Source organism: Entelurus aequoreus, linkage group LG01 (genome assembly GCF_033978785.1).
Source record: "Entelurus aequoreus isolate RoL-2023_Sb linkage group LG01, RoL_Eaeq_v1.1, whole genome shotgun sequence".
In the NCBI taxonomy this organism is placed as follows: domain Eukaryota; kingdom Metazoa; phylum Chordata; class Actinopteri; order Syngnathiformes; family Syngnathidae; genus Entelurus; species Entelurus aequoreus.
The window spans coordinates 45,430,489-45,447,915 of NC_084731.1; the positions used below are offsets into that span (position 1 = coordinate 45,430,489).

The window sequence follows — 17,427 nt, forward strand, 5'->3', positions numbered from 1 at the left end:
GTCAAACACACCATCAGCAGCTGCTCCATATTTTCATGGGTAAATGGCTGACAATTGGGAAAAAAAAAAAAAAAACCTACCTTTGAAACCTGGGTGTGCTGTCACATAAAACAAGAAAAACAAGTTAATTAATATTCATGCTGAAAGTTTGAATTAATTGCTATCTATGCCGTACCTAAATATTTTGGAATTCCCGTTAAAAACAAAAAAGGCAAACTAATTCATGTGAAAATGTGTCACAATTTGTTCCAAACACTTACTATCAGCTAAAAAAAATAATGTTAATTCATGTTGTATAATGTGATAATACACTGCTATGTGCCAATAATTACCAAAGTCTCTGGAAAAATTTGTAAAAAGTAGATCAATCTAATTCTTTTTCTGTTTTTAAATGTCAGACAATCATAATGATTTGATACTTTAATTGGTACATCTCTATTATCATGTCTTACCTGGTAAATGCAAATTTGGATAATTCCCTGTCACAAAAAAAAACAATTGTTTAATGTATTCAAATAAATTTAATTTGTAAGCATTGTATTCAAAATGCTGTCTTTACAAATATAATAATTGTTGCATTTAGACTTAGACTTCCTTTTATTGTCATTCAAATCTGTACTGTAAAGCTCAAATTTGAATGACAATAAAAGGAAGTCTAAGTCTAAATGCAACTCTGTACTGTAAAGCTCAAATTTGAATGACAATAAAAGGAAGTCTAAGTCTAAATGCAACACATTATTATATTTGTAAAGACAGAATTTTGAATACAATTCTTACATTAAATGGCATCAGATAGTTAGATTGTGAAATGACACTTAACAGGTAAAAACCTGAGGCACTACCTCCAAAACCTGGGATTGCTGTCAGGATAAACAAAGGGGGGGAAAAAGCAAATTAATATTCATGCTGAAAGTTTGAATTAATTGCTATTTATGACATACCTCCGGCTTGTTGCTTAACTGTCAAAAAACAAAAAAATGGCAAACTAATTAATGGGAAAATATGTCACGATTTTTTCACTAAACTGAGTATCAACTGGAAAATAATGTTAATTCATGCCGTATAATGTGGCAGTACATTAAAACGTGGCAATTATTAGCAGAGTCTTTTAAATAATTTGTCCTTTGTATCTTCAGGATGTGCCGTTTTGTGGGCGGTCTTATTTTGTCTACGTGGCTCACCTTCGACAGTGTCTTCTTTCCGACATTTTCGTTGTACAGATAGCTTTAAGCGCTTCCATTAACACTCATCAGATAATCGCTACACATAGTCGCACACCATACATAGTTTGGATTAGGGTTGTACGGTATACCGGTTTTAGTATAGTACCGCGATACTAATGAATCATTTTCGGTACGATATCGCCTCTGAAACGTACCAGTCCCGCAACCCCCGCGCCCGTGTCGTCGTCACGTCATGTCATTGGTGGTTTTACAAGCAGACGAGCATGTTCGGCGGCACACAATCACAGAGTATTTACAGACACAGCGTGTAGACAGAAAAGGGAGAAAGGACGCATTTTGGCTTAAAAACTAACGATAAGGTGAAGTTATAACACTGAAACGCCCTCAGGAAGAGGTGCTTTAAGACATGGCTAGCTAGCTAGCGGCTAACGTCCAGCCACCGTCGGCAGTGTTGTAGCTACTTTGAAATCACTAATCCTCGCCTCTATGGCGACAAATAAAGTAAGTTTCTTACAAGTATCATCCCTGATGGACGAGGTATAGCTAAACATGTTTCACTATACACTGTAGCTCACCGGCATCAAAATGTAAAGAAACGCCATTGATGGATCTACACCTGACATCCACTGTAATGATATCAAGTACAGGCACGTATCTATTCCATACTACTATGATTACGTCAATATTTTTTGGCATCACAACATCTTCTTTCGTTTTTTTTAAATGTATATTATGTATTTACATGATGAAGCGTATGCAGCACTTGGCTTCACTGTAACCACGGTGGGAGACGAGGAAAGACTGGTGTGTTGTTTACTTTTATGTTAATAAGATTTAGAGCTGCAACTAACAACTAATTTGATAATCAATTAATATGTCGATTATTACTTTAATTAATCGATTAATAATCTGATAAGAGATACAAACTACATTTCTATCCTTTCCAGTATTTTATTGAAAAAAAACAGCATACTGGCACCATACTGGCACCATACTTATTTTGATTATTGTTTCTCAGCTGTTTGTAAATGTTGCAGTTTATAAATAAAGGTTTATAAAAATTTAAAAAAAAGCATTGTATAAAAACAATATAATAGAATGTCATACAAAAAACTACAGTAGTTTTATGAAGTAATGTATTAATAATTTACAGTATTTAGCTTGGAGAGTGGACTTCTACGCTATCTCCTTTCTGCTGCTTCCCCGTCAAACACACCATCAGCAGCTGCTCAATATTTTCATGGGTAAATGGCTGCCAATTAGAAAAAAATGAAAAAAAACTACCTTTGAGACCTGGGTGTGCTGTCACATAAAACAAGAAAAACAAGTTAATTAATATTCATGCTGAAAGTTTGAATTAATTGCTATCTATGCCGTACCTAAATATTTTGGAATTTCTGTTAAAAACAAAAAAGGCAAACTAATTCATGTGAAAATGTGTCACAATTTGTTCCAAACACTTACTATCAGCTAGAAAATAATGTTAATTCATGTTGTATAATGTGGTAATACACTGCAATGTGGCAATAATTACCAAAGTCTCTGGAAAAATGTGTAAAAAGTAGATAAATCTAATTTTTTTTTTTTTTTAAATGTCGGCCAATCATAATGATTTGATACTTTAATTGGTACATCTCTATTATCATGTCTTATCTGGTAAATGCAATTTTGGATAATTCCCTGTCACAAAAAAAACAATTGTTAATGTATGCAAATACATTTAATTCGTAAGTATTGTATTCAAAATTCTGTCTTTACAAATATAATAATTGTTGCATTTAGACTTAGACTTCCTTTTATTGTCATTAAAATATGTACTGTAACGCTCAAATTTGAATGACAATAAAAGAAAGTGTAAGTCTAAATGCAACAATTATTATATTTGTAAAGACAGAATTTTTAATACAATGCTTGCATTAAATGGCATCAGATAGTTAGATTGTGAAATGACACTTTACGGGTACAAACCTGAGGCACTACCTCCAAAACCTGGGAATGCTGTCAGGATAAACAAAGGGGGGAAAAAAGCAAATTAATATTCATGCTGAAAGTTTAAATTAATTGCTGTTTATGACATACCTCCGGCTTGTGGAAAAACTGTCAAAAAACAAAAAATGGCAAACTAATTCATGTGAAAATGTGTCACAATTTTTTCACTAAACTGAGTATCAACTGGAAAATAATGTTAATTCATGCCGTATAATGTGGTAGTACATTAAAACGTGGCAATTATTAGCAGAGTCTTTTAAATAATTTGTCCTTTGTATCTTCAGGATGCGCCATTTTGTAGGCGGTCTTATTTTGTCTATGTGGCTCACCTTCGACAATGTCTTCTCTCTGACATTTTCGTTGTACAGGTAGCTTTAAGCGCTTCCATTAACACTCATCAGATAATCGCTACACATAGTCGCACACCATACATAGTTTGGATTAGGGTTGTACGGTATACCGGTACGATATCGCCTCTGAAACGTACCAGTCCCGCAACCCCCGCGCCCGCGTCGTCGTCACGTCATGTCATTGCTGGTTTTACGAACAGACGAGCATGTTCGGCAGCACACAATCACAGAGTACTTACAGACACAGTGTGTAGACAGAAAAGGGAGAATGGACGCATTTTGGCTTAAAAACTAACGATAAGGTGAAGTTATAACACTGAAACGCCCTCAGGAAGAGGTGCTTTAAGACATGGCTAGCTAGCTAGCGGCTAACGTCCAGCCACCGTCGGCAGTGTTGTAGCTACTTTGAAATCACTAATCCTCGCCTCTATGGCGACAAATAAAGTAAGTTTCTTACAAGTATCATCCCTGATGGACGAGGTATAGCTAAACATGTTTCACTACACACCGTAGCTCACCGACATCAAAATGTAAAGAAACGCCATTGATGGATCTACACCTGATATCCACTGTAATGATATCAAGTACAGGCACATATCTATTCGATACTACTATGATTACGTCAATATTTTTTGGCATCACAACATCTTCTTTCGTTTTTTTTTTAAATGTATACTATGTATTTACAAGATGAAGCGTATGCAGCACTTGGCTTCACTGTAACCACGGTGGGAGACGAGGAAAGACTGGTGTGTTGTTTACTTTAATGTTAATAAGATTACAATGTTATGCAGAGGTATAGTTATAACAATTTCATAGACAAATTATATTATTTATAATCACCGTGGAGAGTAGGGGGGGCGTGAAATATTTTTTTCTTCCTTGGGGGGCGTAACAGAAAATAGTTGAGAAGCACTGCGTTAATGTCAGGTTCAATGGTTCAATGTGCGGCAACCTAGGGAAGCCTACTGTCAACAACTCATGATCTGATTGGCTATCGCAACCGTCTATCAACTGGATGTGCCCCGTTCACCTACAGTGCACAGACCGCCGCGTTTTTGATTCAGAAGGCTTCCGGCAGATTTTATACAGCACCTGCAAAAAGCTGTGCACTGACACACATCTGCCAAAAGATTTGGGAAACCAAGCAGTGGCCCCAAAAATGGACCCAATCTCTGATTATTCCTCTCCCTAAGAAAGGGAATTCAAGGCAGTGCCAAAATTACAGAACCATCAGCCTCATCTGTCACGCTAGCAAAGTAATGCTACGGATAATCCTGAACAGACTGAGGAACAAGGCAGAGGAATTCCTTTCCGAGGAACAGGCTGGATTCAGACCAAAACGGAGCACCACCGAACAGATTTTCAACGTCAGACTACTGATTGAGAAGCACCTTCAGCACCAGCACAACTTATACTACAACTTCATTGACTTTAAAAAAAAGCCTTTGACCGTGTCTGGCATGAAGGACTATGGCAGGTTCTCAGAAATTACAACTTCGACAATAATCTCATTCAGGTCATCCAAGCACTTTATACAGACTCAAGCAGTGCAGTTCTCATCAGCAACAGCATAGGAGAACCTTTTAAAACATCTATTGGTGTCCGCCAAGGCTGTCTCCTCTCCCCTGTCCTATTTAATGTCTTCCTGGAGAACATCATGGAAAAAGCACTCCAAGAATTCCACACCTCCGTTACCATCGGAGGAAGACCCATCTCCAACCTTCGCTTCGCGGATGACATTGACCTTATGGGAAAAAGTGAGGCGGAACTCCAGGAACTGACCACCAGACTGGAGGAGGCTGCGAGAGCTTATGGAATGGAGATAAGTGCAGAGAAGAGCAAGATCCTGGTCAACAGTCACAATCACTTACCACCACCGAACATCACATTGAATGGACGAACCCTGGAGGAAGTAAAGGACTTTAAGTACCTCGGGTCCTTTGTGAGTAAAGATGGCAGCTCCACAAAAGAGATCAGAGCAAGAATCGGCATAGCAACATCAGCCATGACAAGACTGACCAGTATCTGGAAAAGCAATACCATCAGCTTCCAGGTGAAGGTCAGACTCTACAAGTCACTTGTTCTTTCCACCCTACTCTATGGTTGTGAGAGCTGGACGCTCACAGCGGACACTGAGCGCAGGATACAGTCCTTTGAAAGCAAGTCTTACAGAAGAATGCTACATATACAGTGAACACCGGACAAATGATTATGTTCGACATTTAGTTACCACCCATGCTGGCGAACAGGAACCTCTACTCTCAACAGTTAAACGTCGCAAGCTGACCTGGTTTGGTCATGTCACAAGGCACACCTCCCTGTCAAAGACCATCCTGCAGGGAACAGTAGAGGGGAAGCGGAGACGAGGCAGGCAGAGAAAGGCCTGGATGGACAACATCAAAGAATGGACTGGCTGCAGCTTCCAAACCCTGCTACGAACAGCAGAAGATCGTGAGCGCTGGAGATCCCTGACTGCCCAAGCATCCACCATGACACCCCTACGGCCTCCTAGGCCATAAGATGAGTGAGTGAGTGTGAGTGAGTGAGCAAAAAGCTGGCTGAATTTTGATTAGATAAAAGCTCCAATATAAAAACAGTATCACTGGAGCCTAATATGACATGAAGAGAAGAGGCTGAATACCTTTATACATTTATGGAAAGTAAATTAAAAATAAATGTAACATATCAATTTATAATCATGATTTATGTTAGGCCTTGCTGACCCTGACGGCCCACCACCACCGGTCGTCTGTGTGTTGCAGTAGTCAGGAATTTGTCTTTACAATTTACTTAAATGCATTGGCGCCTATTTTAGGCTGGATGAAGCCTCCCTAAAATGTTCTTAAGCCCCCCTAAATAATTCTGTGCAATCAAAGTCAACATTTTCTGAAACGTTGAGAAGATTATGAAAGAAGATGTCTCCCGCAGTTTTGGGCACATTTGCCTCAATGTTTGCTTTGAAGAGCGTGATGGTGATTAGTGGTGGAACATTGATTTATGTGAGTTCCTAAAACATTACTTTTGCCTGTTTCTGCTCATTTCAATCAACTATTTATTTTGTAACAGTCTAATTCGGTGAATAATTATGACGCTTATGATAAGCATCATCAATATTCGCCGTTATGCGACCGGAGCGCGGGAGAGTGTACACTGAAGTCGTATCACAATATTGCTAATAGAAAAATAACTTCAATACCGTATGATAAGCAAATCACACTACTACAGCTCTGCAGTATAGGTGTGCTACTTAAACTTAATTGATGTAGTTTAATACCCTTAGTGTTATTTTAGAGTAGTGTTTTGGGGGCTCTGATGGATGCACTAACAGACTCATAGTCAAAAGGGTGGAGCTCTATGGGTGTTTTTTATCTTCCCTTTTATCGTTTTCACCATAAATGGCAGGTTATTGTGACAGTCCATATCACCCATCCCTACTGGTCAAGTGTGGCCTGTGAGCCTTGAATTTGACACCTATGGTCTAAATGCCTTAAAATATCATTACAGTAATAACAGGAAACTGACGATATTGCTTTTCAACCATTTAAAGGCCTACTGAAACCCACTACTACCGACCACGCAGTCTGATAGTTTATATATCAATGATGAAATCTTAACATTGCAACACATGCCAATACGGCCGGGTTAACTTATAAAGTGCAATTTTAAATTTCCCGCTAAACTTCCCGTTGAAAATGTCTTTGTATGATGACGTATGCGAGTGACGTCACTAGTTAAACGGAAGTATTGGTACACCTTTGAATCCAATACAAAAAAGCTCTGTTTTCATCTCAAAATTCCACAGTATTCTGGACATCTGTGTTGGTCAATCTTTTGCAATTTGTTTAATGAACAATGAAGACTGCAAAGAAGAAAGTTGTAGGTGGGATCTGTGTATTAGCGGCTGGCTGTAGCAACACAACCAGGAGGACTTTGACTTGGATAGCAGACGCGCTAGCCGCCGCTAACCGCCGCTAGCCGCCGACCGCACGGATGATCGGGTGAAGTCCTTCGTCCTTCCGTCGATCGCTGGAACGCAGGTGAGCACGGGTGTTGATGGGCAGATGAGGGCTGGCTGGCGTAGGTGGAGCGCTAATGTTTTTATCATAGCTCTGTGAGGTCCCGTTGCTAAGTTAGCTTCAATGGCGTCGTTAGCAACATCATTGTTAATCTTCGCCAAGCTGGAAAGCATTAACCGTGTATTTACATGTCCAGGGTTTAATAGTATTGTTGATTTTCTGTCTATCCTTCCAGTTAGGGGTTTATTTTTTTGTTTACATCTGCATTTGAGCCCGATGCTATCACGTTAACTCCGTAGCTAAAGTGTTTTGCCGATGAATTGTCGTGGAGATAAAAGTCACTGTGAATGTCCATTTCGCGTTCTCGACTCTCATTTTCAAGAGGATATAGTATCCGAGGTGGTTTAAAATACAAATCCGTGATCCACAATAGAAAAAGGAGAAAGTGTGGAATCCAATGAACCCTTGTACCTAAGTTACGGTCAGAGCGAAAAAAGATACGTCCTGCACTGCACTATAGTCCTTCACTCTCACTTTCCTCATCCACGAATCTTTCATCCTCGCTCAAATTAATGGGGTAATCGTCGCTTTCTCTGTCCGAATCTCTCTCGCTGCTGGTGTAAACAATAGGGAAATGTGAGCAGCACCCCAGCTTGTGACGTCACGCTACTTCCGGTAGGGGCAAGGCTTTTTTTTTTATCAGCGACCAAAAGTTGCGAACGTTATCGTCGTTGTTCTCTACTAAATCCTTTCAGCAAAAATATGGCAATATCGCGAAATGATCAAGTATGACACATAGAATGGATCTGCTATCCTTGTTTGAATTAAAAAAAATTATTTCAGTAGGCCTTTAAATTTCTTCAGTGTAACTCTGTGTAACTCTAATACAGTAACAATAAGTTACCGTATTAGTGCAAAATTGCAAGTGCAAACACTCTGAATCAAAGAGTTTGTGCACAGACAACATATCTTTAGGTGGACATCCAGCCCCTGTTTTCCAGGAAAGAAAGTTTCTTTCCACCAGAACCTCCTCGGTTTTCAGGTGAACTCTGTAGTGCTGTGCAAGTTTGTTTACACATTTCCCTGTTTGCAAGTTGCCTGCAAGCTTTTCCATGCAACAACACTGTCCTTATGTGTTTGGGCCATCTCATGTTTACTAAAGATGATGGAAGCTTTCTTACACATACACTTTCAGCCATTTAGATGTATTCAGTGTTTGTTGTGTAATTCTAATACAGTGCCAAAAAGTTGCGAGCGAAAAGATCATCGCTCGAGCATCACAGGAACTTCCTTGGGGCTGAGCCCCCCCACTCTTCTTCAAACCTTGTGACGCCCCTGGTTTGATGTGCCAGTATTGTCTTTTGTTTTGCCCTTCAAGGTGTTTGTACTGTAAGTATTGTACTTATTAACACCAGTTGTAACGTGTATCTTAGTTTTTTGTTACCAAACTTGGAGTTGTTGAAATCGCAATATAAAACCGCTTTTAGCATCGAGCAAGCACATTTTGAAAAGTGTAACCTGACTCGTGAGTGCTTTCTATCAAACATGTTTGCTTTGTTAGCATTGGAAATTGCAACATTACTTAAAAGCAGTCCGCTACGAATACTCCTGTTTGTCCGCCAAGTGCTTGAATCGGTGCCAAGTCTGCAAACGGACGTGAGGTCACACTAGTGTTGTCCCGATAGCAATATTTTGGTACCGGTACCCAAATTATTTCGATACTTTTCGGTACTTTTCTAAATAAGGGGCACCACAAAAAATTGTATTATTGGCTGTATTTTAACAAAAAATCATAAGGTACATTAAACATATGTTTCTTATTGCAAGTTTGTCCTTAAATAAAATAGTGAACATACAAGACAACTTGTCTTTTAGTAGTAAGTAAGCAAACATTTATTAATTTAGCTGCTGACAAATGCAGTAACATATTGTGTCATTTTCAATTCTATTATTTTGTCAAAATTATTAAGGACAAGTGGTAGAAAATGTATTATTAATCTACTTGTTTATTTACTGTTAATATCTGCTTACTTTCTCTGTTAACATGTTCTATCTACACTTCTGTTAAAATGTAATAATCACTTATTCTTCTGTCGTTTGATACTTTTCATTAGTTTTGGATGATACCATAAATTTGGGTATCAATCCGATACTAAGTCGTTACAGGATCATACATTGGTCATATTCAAAGTCCTCATGTGTCCAGGGACGTATTTCCTGAGTTTATAAACATAATATACATTTGAAAAAAACGAAAGAAGATGTGATGCCAAAAAATATCGACGTAATCATAGTAGTATCGACTAGATACGCTACTGTCTTGGTATCATTACAGTGGATGTTAGGTGTAGATCCACCAATGGCGTTTGTTTACATTTTGACGCTACGGTGTGTAGTGAAACATGTTTAGCTATTCCTTGTCCTGCAGGGATGATACTTGTAAGAAACTTACTTTATTTGTCGCCATGGAGGCGAGGATTAGTGATGTAAAAGTAGCTAAAATACTGCCGACTGGAGCTGGGGCTATAAACAATATGTGGTGCTGTTTAATTTTACGTGAGTCGTTACCTATAAAAGTACCAAATTCAGTACCATTCCCTAGAGGTAATACATATAGAACATGGAAAGAACAGAGCACACTTGAATACATGAAACAAAAATAAAATACACACGTACAATGACCTCCACGCGAAGTCACTGCAAATAGAGAATATATACAAAGAATAAACTGGAGGCTAATAGATGTATGAATGATGCTCCCCAATCAATACTCACTTCTACTCTGACCTTTACTCAAGATTCCTGGGCGCATCACCAATGAGGTCCCTCTTGGCAGCGGTGGAGTGTCCTCGCTGGGCTTATGCAGCACTTCAGTGGTCTCCTCAGATGGCTTGGTGACCACCATGGATGTGAGCGGCGTCACAAAGCCGTACTTGAGCGACAGCCGCAACGCCTCCGACTTCACTTTCTCCTTCTCAACTCCGCTCAATTGCAGCCTGTGGATTTTTGAAAACAGCATAACGTTAATTGCGTTAGTAACAAATAGCGTTGGTGATGGTCTAACACAGGGGTGTCAAACTCATTTTAGATCGGGGGCAACATGGAGAAAAATCTACTCCCAAGTGGTAAAATCACGGCACGATAACTTAAAAATAAAGACAACTTCAGAATGTTTTCTTTGTTTGAAAATAGAACAAGCACATTCTGAAAATATACAAATCATAATGTTGTTGTTTTTTATTTACACTTACATGTTGCGGTTAATTGCATTCTATCTTTATTTGTCGTTATTTATACTTTCTGAATAAATTATGTGATAATGTTCATCAGTCAACTCATGGTGTTAATTTTCAATCAATCAAGATAAAACAATTTTAAAATCAAATTACAGTATGTTATTTATGTAGTTTGCTCATTTTTCTCGACTGGTGCACTAACAGCATGTGTTTTTTTTTTTTTTTTTACATATGTAGCATAATCTACAAAGTTATTACTATTGCGACATCTAGTGGACACATTTAAAACAGCAGTTTCTTTCATTCAAAAATTTCAGCTAACTTTTGTACTTACCAAACTCATCCCGCGGGCCGGATAAAACCTGGCTGTTTGTTTGACACCCCTGGTCTAACACACTCTATCAAAGTGTCTTATCCTCCTCCTGCACCTAAAACTTGCCTAACAACAAGTGCTAAAGTGCAAACACGTACTTACTTTTTAGCAGAATTAGTAACAATAAATGTGCAATACTTGGACAGCTTATGGAGAGTAAACAAGAGTGTTAAACAATAGCCTACAATATCATTATCAGTCAATTAATGAAGCAAGGAACCATCTTTGGTAACTTAAATGGGTGCACATTTTCACATGGTCCAAAAGTTATGTGCCTCCTAAGGCTTCAGGCATAGAATGTAAGCCAGTGGTGTCAAACGTACGGCCCGCGGGCCTGATCAGGTTTTATCTGGCCAGCGGGATGAGTTTACTAAGTATAAAAATGAGCCAACATTTTTGAATAAAAGAAACTGCTGTTCTAAATGTGTCCACTAGATGTCACAATAGCAATTCTTTGTATCTTTGTTTTTACATATGTAAAAAAAACAAAAAAAACACACGATGTTAGTGCACCAGTCCAGGAAAATGAGCAAACTACATAAATAACATACTGTAATTTGATTTTTATATTATTTTTTTTATCTTGATAAATTGAAAATTAACACAGATGAGTTGACTGATGAACATTATCCCATAATTTATTCAGAAAGTATAAATAACGACAAATAAAGATAGAATACTATTAACCGCAACATGTAAGTGTAAAAAAAAACCCTAACAATAACATTATGATTTGTAAATTTTCAGAATGTGCTTGTTCTATTTTTAAACAAAGAAAACAATCTAAAGTTGTCTTTATTTTTAAGTTATCGTGCCATGATTTTACCAGTCCGGCCCACTTGGGAGTAGATTTTTCTCCATGTGGCCCCCGATCTAAAATGAGTTTGACACCCCTGAAGTAAGCCCCAGAGGATGCTGCTGACCTTTGGAGAAAAGGTGAACCACCTCATTGCTGTGCTAAAAGAAGGTTGCTTAGCTACAAGCTACTATCTACTAGCTGCCATTACAAGATTAATACATTCTTGATTCCGGCATAAAGAAGGAATTAAATAATATAAAGACAACGGCAACCGTGTCTATTTAACAATTCTCCATAACTTTGTTTCTCACTTTGGTTGCCGCCGTCATTATCACCTACAGCTAATTCTCAATTGTTAGTACAAATATCTTATACATTACAATTATATAAGAGTAAAGAAAAAAAGCATGTGAACTCACGATTAGATTTTTGCAATATATTTTTTGGTATATACATTACAATAGGGATGTAATAATAACCCACAACCTTCTTATTGTGAGGCATCGGCACTAACCCATGTTCCACCGTGCTGCCCATATCACGTTTATCGTGACCAAAATTATCGCGGTTATCATTATTATTGCGGCATTGTTGAATGTGCTCACAAAGTAATTTTACACATACACACACTGAATTCTTTTGACCACGTTTTGTTTTCTTTTCATTAACTAAAATAAATAGACACTGTTTTACATGTTGTGTGTTTTTTATGCTTCCCTGATAGTGTTTTAGTATTAGTATTGTATCTGTTTTTATCAGTGGCAGGCCGTGTGTTTCCCACCTAGGCCTTCAGTAATGTCCGACTTCAAAGATTACCTCTCACTCTCATTGCTGTCACCACATGACCATTGCTGGAGAAATACTATACAGAAACACATTTGCGCACTACTGGGCAGTGTACATAACGGGTTATTTTCTGGCGCATTTAAAAATCAATAAACCCGCATCAGCAATTAAAACATATCTTATGTTGTAATGTCAAAAATAAAATTGCAAAAAACATATTAAACGTGAAAAAAATAAAGAAATAACATATCTGAACTCACAATCTGTAGAAACCATTCCAGCTTCCGGGGTTGGCTGACATGGTCTCAAAAGATGTAGTTTCTCTTTAAATATCCTTCTTGAAAATGGCCTTGCAAATATATGTGCTGTCTTGTCTAATCATAAAAGATGCAGACAAGGCGTGTTGGCTGATTTCTTAAAGCTTACTCCACAAGGTGCTCATCACAAACATCCCGCTGCTGGCTAAACGTGACTATTGGGCATGCTCTGCAGAACTGTGGCATGCTGGGTAATGGAGTTCTTGTGTTACCTAGTTCATAACATCACTATATATCTGCCTTAGGCCATATAGAAGGCCTTACTGACAACAACTCGTGATCTGATTGGCTATTGCAACTGTCTGTCAACTGTATGTCCCCGTTCACTAACAGTGCACAGACGCCAGCATTGTTAATTCCGAAGGCTTCGAGCAGATTTGGTACAGCATGGCAACAAAGGCTAGCTGAATTCTGATTGATAAAAACTCTATAAACTAAAAACAACAGTGCTGGAAGGAGCATAATATGACAAGAAGAGAATATGAATACTTTTAGATATTTAGGGAAAGTAAATTAAAAATTACTTTTATCTTTAATTATGATCATGATTTCTGGTTACATTAAGCCAGCAGAGAAGGCCTTGCTGGCCCTGACGGCACACCACTTGTTTTTATGGCTAAACTTTTATTGTTTTAAATATTGCTTTGTACCGCAGCACTTTATGATGAATTTAAATGAAAAGTCTGCAGCAAATAAGATCTATGATTATTTTATTTTTTTAGCTAGAGTTGCGTGGTCTTACTCTGTTCAGCAGTCCTCAAACGTACCGTAAAAAACACCTTTTCACATATTCTTCGATCATCTGTTCTAAGAGAGCACAACTTGCAGGTTCAATGTGCACAATTGAAAATCTTAGTTGCTCAGACTGTAATGTGTTTATATATGGTTAGGTTGAGGTATGTCGTTTCTTCGGGAAAGACGTTCATGTTAGCATTTATTCTAGCGAGTTGGCGCCAGTCAGTCCGTGAGTTTATTTAAGTGCAGTTATCGATCACGTTTTTTTTCAACATTTTATTTTAGAACGGTAATACTAGTCGACAGAAGTTTTACTGCGGTTTAAAAAAAAAACTGTTTATCGTTACATCCCTAAATTACAAAAAGAAAAACATTTTGAAAACAATTTACAGGTTACAAAAAAAATTGCTTTTTAAAAATGGATTCTTGAAAAGTTCTAATCGATTCAGAACCATAAATAAAAAATATATTTTGTGAATCTATTTTTCCCAGCACCTCTATGAGTTAGTGGGAAATGTCAATAATAGTCTTTTATAAAGACCTAAAATGCATACAATATTCATGTAAATCAGGGCTGCACACACTTTTTCATCATGCGAGATACATTATATTGCCAAAAGTATTTGGCCACCCATCCAAATGATGAGAATCAGGTGTCCTAGTCACTTGGCCCGGTGTATAAAATCAAGCACTTAGGCATGGAGACTGTTTCTACAAACAATTGTGAAAGAATGGGCCGCTCTCAGTGATTTCCAGCGTGGAACTGTCATAGGATGCCACCTGTGCAACAAATCCAGTTGTGAAATTTCCTTGCTCCTAAATATTCCAAAGTCAACTTTATTATAAGAAAAGTGAAGAGTTTGGGATTAACAGCAAGTCAGCCACCAAGTGGTTGGCCACGTAAACTGACAGAGAGGGGTCGGCAGATGCCGAAGCGCATAGTGCAAAGACTTTCTGCACAGTCAGTTGCTACAGAGCTCCAAACGTCATGTGACCTTCCAATTAACCCACGTACAGTACGCAGAGAGCTTCATGGAATGGGTTTCCATGGCCAAGCAGCTGTATCTAAGCCATACATCACCAAGTCCTATGCAAAGCGTCGGATGCAGTGGTGTAAAGCACGTTGCCACTGGACTCTGGAGCAGTGGCGACGCCTTCTCTGGAGTGATGAGTCACGCTTTTCCATCTGGCCATCTGATGGACCAGTCTGGGTTTGGAGGTTGCCAGGAGATTGCTACATTTCGGACTGCATTGTGCAGAGTGTGAAATTTGGTGGAGGAGGAATTATGGTTTGGGGTTGGTTTTTCAGGAGTTGGGCTTGGCCCCTTAGTTCCAGTGAAAGGAACTTTGAATGCTCCATGATACAAAAATATTTTGGACAATTCCATGGGATGGCACTTCAAGGTCATATGTGAGTAAAGGCAGGTGGCCAAATATTTTTGGCAATATAGTGTACTTATAAAATGACCAAGCCAAAATTATCTACCTACTACAAAAATGCAAAACTTATATTTATTTATTAATATATGGAGTTTGCATGTTCTCCCCGTGACTGCGTGGGTTCCCTCCGGGTACTCCGGCTTCCTCCCACCTCCAAAGACATGCACCTGGGGATAGGTTGATTGGCAACACTAAATTGGCCCTAGTGTGTGAATGTGAATGTTGTCTGTCTGTCTGTGTTGGCCCTGCGATGAGGTGGCGACTTGTCCAGGGTGTACCCCGCCTTCCGCCCGATTGTAGCTGAGATAGGCTCCAGCGCCCCCCGCGACCCCGAAGGGAATAAGCGGTAGAAAATGGATGGATGGATATTGAGAATTATTTATATGTACAATGTATGTTAATGTACCTTGCAAAACCGAATGAGTCCATATTGCACAACACAAATAATTATGTAACTTCTTTGTCGTTACCTTACACTGATGACTTGCACTGGATGGAATGAAATGACTCACGCGGAACGATGCTTCGGTGGCGGCTTTCGCTTTCGAACTTAGCTGTGACAAAAACGACTGCTGCCCGGACAACTTTTCATCTTTCTCCTCCTCAACTCGCTTGTCGGTGGAAAGTCGGTGTCGTAATTTTTATGAACAGTCCGATAATGCCGCTCCACATTTCCCTTCTCTGGTAGTACAACGATAGTCAGACAGATGAGGCATATGCACTTCGAAAATGACATCGTGGGGGCAAAAAAGTCCTCCCATTCCCAGTATGAAAATGATACGTTTTTTGCTTTTTGCTTGGTTTCCAGCTCCTCCACTCATTTTTATACCCTTAAGTTCAGAGAAATAAAATGAAGGCTATAAAATGGAGGCTAACTTGGTAACTGGCTAGCTGGCTAGATAGTTTTGTTTTATGTTCTTTGCGCATGCACAGTCAGTGATGTGCCGTCAGGGCTGATGCTGAAGTCTGATTGATTGATTGGTTTTGATTGAAACTTTTATTAGTAGATTGCACAGTACAGTACATATTGCGTACAATTGACCACTAAATGGAAACACCCGAATAAGTTTTTCAACTTGTTTAAGTCGGGGTCCAAGTTAATCAATTCATGGTACAAATATATACTATCAGCATAATAAAGTCAAGTTGTCATTTGACTGTACAAACAGTTTATAGTTTTTAATGCCATGTGATCTACTCACAGTCGATCACGATCGACGTATTGTGCACCCCTGATCAATAACATCCATACTTTTGCGTACTACTACTAACGTGAGGGAACACTTTATTCTAAACAGAAGACCAAATACATTTATAGGCTTCATGTATTAAAGGCCTACTGAAATGATTTTTTTTTTTTAAACGGGAATAGCAGATCCATTCTATGTGTCATACTTGATCATTTCGCGATATTGCCATATTTTTGCTGAAAGGATTTAGTAGAGAAAATCGACAATAAAGTTCGCAACTTTTGCTCGCTGATAAAAAAAAAGTCTTGCCTGTACCGGAAGTAGCGTGACGTCACAGGAGCTAGTATTCCTCACAATTCCCCATTGTTTACAATGGAGCGAGAGAGATTCGGACCGAGAAAGCGACGATTACCCCATTAATTTGAGCGAGGATGAAAGATTCGTAGATGAGGAACGTTACAGTGAAGGACTTGAGAGGCAGTGATGGACGTATCTTTTTTCGCTCTGACCGTAACTTAGGTACAAGCTGGCTCATTGGATTCCACACTCTCCTTTTTCTATCGTGGATCACGGATTTGTATTTTAAACCACCTCGGATACTATATCCTCTTGAAAATGAGAGTCGAGCACGCGAAATGGACATTTAAAGTGATTTTTATCTCCAAGACAATACATCGGTGACACACTTAGCTACTGAGCTAACGTGATAGCATCGTTCTCAAATGAAGATAGAAACAAAGTAAATAAACCCCTGACTGGAAGGATAGACAGAAGACCAACAATACTATTAAACCATGTACATGTAACTACACGGTTAAAAATTCTCAGCCTGGTAAGGCTTAACTATGCTGTTGCTAACGACTCTAATGGTAATTAAGCAACTTAGCAACCGGACCTCACAGAACTATGTACTCTCTCCTTTTTCTATTGTGGATCACGGATTTGTATTTTAAACCACCTCGGATACTATATCCTCTTGAAAATGAGAGTCGAGCACGCGAAATGGACA

At 38.7% G+C, this 17,427-nt stretch overlaps 1 protein-coding gene across 42 annotated transcripts in view; it reads right to left on the reverse strand.

The window, feature by feature from the left end:
• The window catches only part of LOC133653094 (inter-alpha-trypsin inhibitor heavy chain H3-like), a 55,811-nt gene that overhangs the window by 13,843 nt on the left and 24,541 nt on the right, over positions 1 to 17,427 (reverse strand). For 2 of the 42 annotated variants that reach the window (XM_062052155.1, XM_062052111.1), the window contains exons 13-21: positions 10,318 to 10,538; positions 10,219 to 10,239; positions 3,264 to 3,281; positions 3,153 to 3,182; positions 2,469 to 2,486; positions 942 to 959; positions 843 to 860; positions 453 to 479; positions 81 to 98 (exon numbers count right to left, since the gene is read on the reverse strand). In XM_062052155.1, the coding sequence (XP_061908139.1) occupies positions 81 to 98; positions 453 to 479; positions 843 to 860; positions 942 to 959; positions 2,469 to 2,486; positions 3,153 to 3,182; positions 3,264 to 3,281; positions 10,219 to 10,239; positions 10,318 to 10,538 (389 nt within the window). Of the gene's footprint in view, positions 1 to 80; positions 99 to 452; positions 480 to 830; positions 861 to 941; positions 960 to 2,468; positions 2,487 to 3,152; positions 3,183 to 3,263; positions 3,282 to 10,218; positions 10,240 to 10,317; positions 10,539 to 17,427 lie in introns of all 42 variants that reach the window. The other 40 variants (XM_062052127.1, XM_062052102.1, XM_062052191.1 and 37 more) reach the window with 23 other exon arrangements.